The sequence below is a fragment of the Papaver somniferum genome, chromosome 6 (assembly GCF_003573695.1).
Source record: "Papaver somniferum cultivar HN1 chromosome 6, ASM357369v1, whole genome shotgun sequence".
NCBI lineage: Eukaryota > Viridiplantae > Streptophyta > Magnoliopsida > Ranunculales > Papaveraceae > Papaver > Papaver somniferum.
In genome coordinates, this window is record NC_039363.1 from 91,158,254 (window position 1) to 91,164,594 (window position 6,341).

Genomic DNA, 6,341 nt, shown 5'->3' on the forward strand with positions numbered 1-6,341 from the left:
TTTGACCTCATAGTCCTGGTCCGCATCAGGTGGCCATACTGCTTGCTCTTAGTTAGAAGGAAGAGTAGGTGCAAATGTGTTTAGTTTACCTAAGATTCACATTACAACTGTAATTCTCTGTAAATCTTTCCCTTTTTATACTCTTTATCTTTTTCTCATTTTAACTGTTCCCAGTATCTTTTGCCCTTGCATCTTGGTCCCCGCATTCTTCAACTACCCATAAATTTGCCCTCCAAATCGGGGCCTTTTACCTATAAATAAACCCTTCATTTCCATGCCAACAACACACCCAAAAATGGAAGAAGAAAATCATAGTTCCAAGGTGGAAAAAATGCAGAGTATCATAGATGAGTACTCCGCAGGTAACAATTGTGCTCTTCAAATTGAGAGTTAATATATATATATACGGGTAGACACAATTTAGTTTTTATGTACGCTGTTGGGCTTCCATTGTTTTTTTTTTGGAATTTTCAGGTGGTTGGAACAAATGCTGGGAGCAAGGAGTGACACCATGGGATTTGGGTCAGCCAACGCCTGTACTGCTTCAACTTCTTGACAAGGAAACCCTTCCCAAAGGCAGAGTTCTAGTCCCTGGATGTGGGGCTGTGAGTTTCAAACTTTTCTTACAACTTTAGTGTATTAGAATCTCACAGTTCAACTTAATTTGTCTCACACCCGGGATAATCACAATGATATATACTCAAAAATTAAGTTTTAGAATGTGCCAGCCAGTACAGATATATGGGGGTTTTTCAATTCTCTAACTTAAGTTTGCACCTTACAATTTGTAGATTTAAGTAACCAGCTGCAGTTTTTTCCTTCCCTTTATATTTTTTGCCGCTTACAGAATATTCAAACTGGCAGGGACACGACGTGATTGCAATCGCAAACCCTGAGCGCTATGTTGTAGGCCTGGATTTATCTGAAAATGGCATTAAGAGAGCAAGAGAGGTAAGGCTTGCATACGGGGCACTTAGATATATATGCATGGATTACTGCTTCGAACCTCATTAGCTCCTTTATTCTACTGATACTTTTCCGCTAAGCACATTACTTTTGGTAGTTCTCAATTCTTTTGTATCAAAACGCCACCTGCCTAACCGTCTGCGTACTTTGTCACCAGATATCTTTGTCATTACCAAATGCAAAATGTTTTGAGTTTATAGAGGCAGACTTCTTCACTTGGCGTCCAACTGAGAAATTTGATCTCATATTTGATTATACGTAAGTCGATAATTTATCAACTTCTTTTATTCTGTGGATTTCTCCATGTTACTGACGTTAATATATGGAGCACTGTAGGTTTTTCTGTGCAATTGAACCTGGCATGAGAGCATCTTGGGGAACACAAATGCATGAGCTGTTGAAACCAGATGGGGAGCTCATAACTCTAATGTTTCCTGTAAGAGCAAGGACCAATGAATCTATTTTGATCGCAACTAATATATCTGTCTGACTTCGAGTTTTTTGTTTCAAAGTATAGTAAAACGTCTGATAAAATCTTACATGCTTTTAAATTTAACTGTATATTGGCTTGTCTTTTTAATTGCAGACTGATGATCGTTATGGAGGAAGTCCACCTTATAAAGTTTCTGTGGCGGAGTAATTTCTAAATTCAATTTTGTTTTCTTTTAGTTTTCTATAGCATGTACCAAGGAAATGAGTGTTTATGTTTTCTTGGTATCAACTGATTTAACCATCAATATTTACATGTATGTGCAGTTATGAAGAGGTTTTGCATCCATGGGGATTCAAGGCGACTTCTATAATAGATAACGAGATGGCCGTAGGACAGCGAAGGGTATGTGATATGATTTGGAGGTCTTTTTTGCGTAGAATGAAAAAGATATGTGATATAATTATTATGACTTCTGATCGCTCGAATGTCTTTACTAGGGATTACAGAACTCCTTGTTTTTTTTTTGCAGGGTTGCGAGAAGCTTGGGAGATGGAAGAGGTGTCTTTAAAAAAATTCTCCATCATGAATAATAATCAAAGAGAAGAAAGCCAGTACTCGTATGAATCTGCAGTAATATTTCATCTATCTTAGCTCATACACACAGGCAGAGATGGGACAATCACGTCGACAACCAGTCTCTGATGGTACAATCCCCATTAAAGCTGAAAGAATGAGTGATTGTGGTGTATGTATGCCTATATACGTATATATAAATAAGGCTCTCTTTGATGTAATCCTTTGTTATCAAGATTAATAAAATCTTTTTACAACTTCTCTCAAGTCTCAAAATCTTTCATGGTATCAAATTCAAAAGAAATATTTCAATTCTTTCGTCTCTTTTGATCCTTTTTTTCGGGGCTATAAGAATTATTTGGAGACTACCACTATGTGACAAAATAATACATTTTTAAGTAAAATGGAAAATCCCTTATCCAACAATTTTTCTTAATGGCTAATTTATCCTTAATTAATTAGTGTTAATTCGGGTGATTAGTAGTAAAAATATCGTGTTAGGTGTGAAATTAACTTGTGTTGATGAATCATCATAAATGAAAAAAGTTAAAATATTGAATTTAGTTTGAAGAACACCAACCCAAAATCGGTTTACATTGACATTGGTATCAACCAATTGTAACATCTAAAACATACAGTAAAAATTTTGAAATTTGCTGTTACCCAGAATCGGTTTATATGGACTTGAACATAAACCGATTCTGGATTAAAAAAAATTCTTTTTTATCGGTAAATTATGTGTAGTTAAACATCAAATAAAACTAAAATTCATTTTACTCCATATATATACCCGAGTTAGGGATGCATTTTCAGATTGTTTGAGAAGTCATATTCGTTTTTTGTTTTCAATTGGAGTATAAAATTATACTCATTTTCAAATTGAGTGTAAAATCATATGCATTTTCAATTCGGGAATAAAACTATTTTCATTTGTACTCGACCTGAAATCGAGTATGATTTCCTTCTCATTTTGTGTGATCGAGTATTAACTGGAAAAAAATGGTCTAACCAAAATTGGTTTACACGATACGCACATAAAAACCGATTCCTGATATTGCACAATTGAAATCGCTTTATAAAAATGCACATGTACTCCGTAGCTAACAAAAAAAGAATACAGAAAAACAGTTATCTCTTTCATACCAGAACCGAATTATGTGGGCATTAACGTAGACCGATTCTGGTTCAATTTTCTCCAACCAGAATGCCCATCCGGGACAATCGGCCTTTTTGAGCATGAACAATAACCGTTTCTAAATGAAATCGGTTTAGAAGTGCATTGACGTAGACCGATTCTTCTAAATCCAGAAAATTTTGATTTCAAAAAATTGGATTTTTAAGTGATTGCATGTTATTGAATCTTATTCTAGGGGATTGAGTTGATATAACATTACCTGATTCTAACTAAAATGAAAAAGTACCTACTCTAGAGATTGGGTGATTATCAACAAATTTTTTGTTTGACATAAAAAAAAAAAGAAGAGAAGAAGTATCGGTAAGTGGAGATGGAAATGAATTAATTTTTGTTTTAGTTTTTATTATTAGGATTTAGTGGATGAGTCGGTAGTATTAAATTTTTTATAAAGGGTATATTAATAAATACATCAGATTTAGACACCCCTTATCCTTTTTTATTGTTTGGATGTGAAAATCTATAGGCCTCAAATAATGGTCATAGGCCCCAAACTAGCCGGGCTTTTTTGCCCTCTACAGCTACAGTCTCTTGTTAGCAGCTACAAGCTTATCTTTATAAGACTGACGCTCTACCACTGAACTATAAGCGCAAGATACCACAAAGGGCCTGATCTGACATTCCTAGAGAACTGAACTTGGGATCCCTTGCACGCATTCAGCTATTTTTGTTATTTCCCAGACTTGTGGAACCTAATGGTATTAATCCCCCTACGTCCAACAAGTATAGAGCTTTGGTCATTTCTATGTTAGAACTCCTCTTATTTCTGGTACTTATACTGCAAGTGTTGCTGGTATTACTCGTTGGATGTGTTATTTCTATGAAAACAGTCTTACCATGTATGTCAAGAATGCAAGGTTGTGGATCATTTTAAAATTGACTGTGATATTTTGAATTTCATAAGCAACACCTAACTCTTTTGTAATTGTTTGTTTGCTTCTTTTCCGTATCAAATACTCCTGTCAAATACTTGGCTTTCAATTTACGATGTTCCACTTCCACATCATAGTGTAATGTGCATCGTACCCCCATTTCGGACTATACCGGACCATGTACAGTCTTAGGATTTACTATGCTCCACTTCCACATCATAGTGTAATGTGCATTGTACCCATTTTTCAAAAACATACTGTAGTATCCTCTTATTTTTGTTTGGGTCACGAAGTTCCATTCCACCTCATTTTTTTATTTTTATTTTGAAGCATGAAATTTTATTAACTACTAGAGGGCTATTACGAAGTGGTACGTGATACCCGTACGATCAAATACAGTTGGACAGATATGTCACGAAAATAAAATAACATGGTATCTAATCGTAGTGCCAGTAGCATTTTTCGGATTCAGATTGCAGCGGGGGTAACTGGAATTGGCGAAGATAAGATTGTCAAGACTTCGCAGAGCTTCGACGAATGCTTTCCACAAAAAGCTGTATTTTTGATGGATACCGACATGTCCATTCCACCTCATAATGCAGTGTGCACTATATCGCGTGTTTCTGAAAACACCTCATAATGCAGTGTGCTCTGTATCCCGTGTTTCAAAAAAAGTAATGTAGTATCGACTTATTTTTGTCTGCGACTCATGCATGCCCAACAAAAATGTACCACTCTTAGACATTAAATATTCTTAAATCTTCAAAAGAAAAATAAAATAAAAATAATATTCTTAAGTTGGCATATCAAGATTTCAACCATGGAACAGATTCCGCAGATTGCTATACGACACAACTGCAGAGAAGGAAATCAAACAGCATATGGTTTGGCCAATAATGCAGCTGATGGAAGTCAAATGGGGAACTTTTCAACTAAAATTTGGGACTAGGCAATCCCAGATTTTATTAGTCAAATTGTTTTTCATGACTCCGTGGATACTACATACCCGCGTCAAATGATAACCTAATTCTTCGTTTAATAAATTACATGCTTCAAAAAAAATAAAAAATGTTACACATTCAATAATGGCCTTCCTAGTAATACTTCAATGCAAAGCTAGAAGTAGATTTCTGTTGTTGTCAGCTGGAAATGGTTAGACACAGAGATTCGCTATATTATCACCAAGAAACCAAAACGTACGAAACTGCATTAGTTGATATCTGTTTGCTTTCTTTGGTGTAAATCAGACTCTTAACTGATTATTAGGCATTCCCCTTTAATCTAAGGTTACTGCCCCATTAATTTCCCAACTACTGCACCTAATAAATTTGACCTCATAGTCCTGATCTGCATCAGGTGGCCATACTGCTTGGTCTTAGTTAGAAGGAAGAGTAGGTGCAAATGTGTTTAGTGTACGTAAGATTCACATTACAACTGTAATTCTCTGTAAATCTTTCCCGTTTTATACTCTTTATCTTTTTCTCATTTTAACTGTTCCCAGTATCTTTTGCCCTTGCATCTTGGTCCCCGCATTCTTCAAAGGTAGTGACTAAGAACAACTGCAGTGGTGCGAGTATAACCAAAGACCAAAGAGGGAAAAAAGGATCAAATTTTGGGTTTAGTCAGGTGTGTGACGCTACGGTGAAAAAACTAAATTTGGTCAGACGTACATTATACGTTCGCCTGGTGTGGGGCGTGGATTATACCAACGCCTGGTGTGGGACGGGGACTATACGTTCGCCCGGTGCATAAAAATTCAAAAAACAAATAATAAAATAAAATTGTAAAGAGTGGGGCGGAGGTATTAATCCCGCCCCATGCATTTGAAATTTGTAAAGAGTGGGGCGGAGGTATAAACCACGCCCCACACAAAAGAAAAAGAAAAAAAAAAACAGGCGTGCATTATACGTTCGCCTGGTGTGGGGCGTGGACTATATGTCCGCCTGGGGTGGGACGTGGACTATACGTCCGCCTGGTGATGGGGCGTGGACTATATAAACGTCCGACTATATTTGGGTTTGGTCTTGGTCGCCGACCAAATTTGGTCTGGGTTTTAGTCTTTGATCAAATTTTGATCGATGGTCCGTCCCACTACGCCTATCCGCTGGACCAAATATTTGGGTTTAGTCGTCCATTGTGGACGCTCTAAGCCTATCACAATTTTCACAAGAGTTGTTGAAGAACACCAAAATATGATGATGAAAAATAGTGTTAGAGGGAGATTCGAACATGAACCTACTGCTTGGAAGTATGGATCATCAACCATCCTTACAGTTCACAAGTTTTCTTTTTTTTTTCTTTTTTT

The 6,341-nt window shown here is 36.4% G+C and overlaps 1 protein-coding gene across 1 annotated transcript; it reads left to right on the top strand.

Moving 5' to 3' along the window:
- Window positions 1–293: 293 nt before the first annotated feature.
- LOC113288393 (probable thiol methyltransferase 2) lies at window positions 294–2,239 on the top strand. Its single transcript, XM_026537415.1, has 8 exons — window positions 294–362; window positions 475–605; window positions 865–951; window positions 1,124–1,224; window positions 1,303–1,402; window positions 1,553–1,602; window positions 1,723–1,801; window positions 1,929–2,239. Exons 1-8 carry the CDS (start codon window positions 296–298, stop codon window positions 1,965–1,967), a joined length of 654 nt encoding a protein of 217 aa, XP_026393200.1. The 5' UTR covers window positions 294–295; the 3' UTR covers window positions 1,968–2,239.
- The last annotated feature ends 4,102 nt before the right edge of the window (window positions 2,240–6,341 follow it).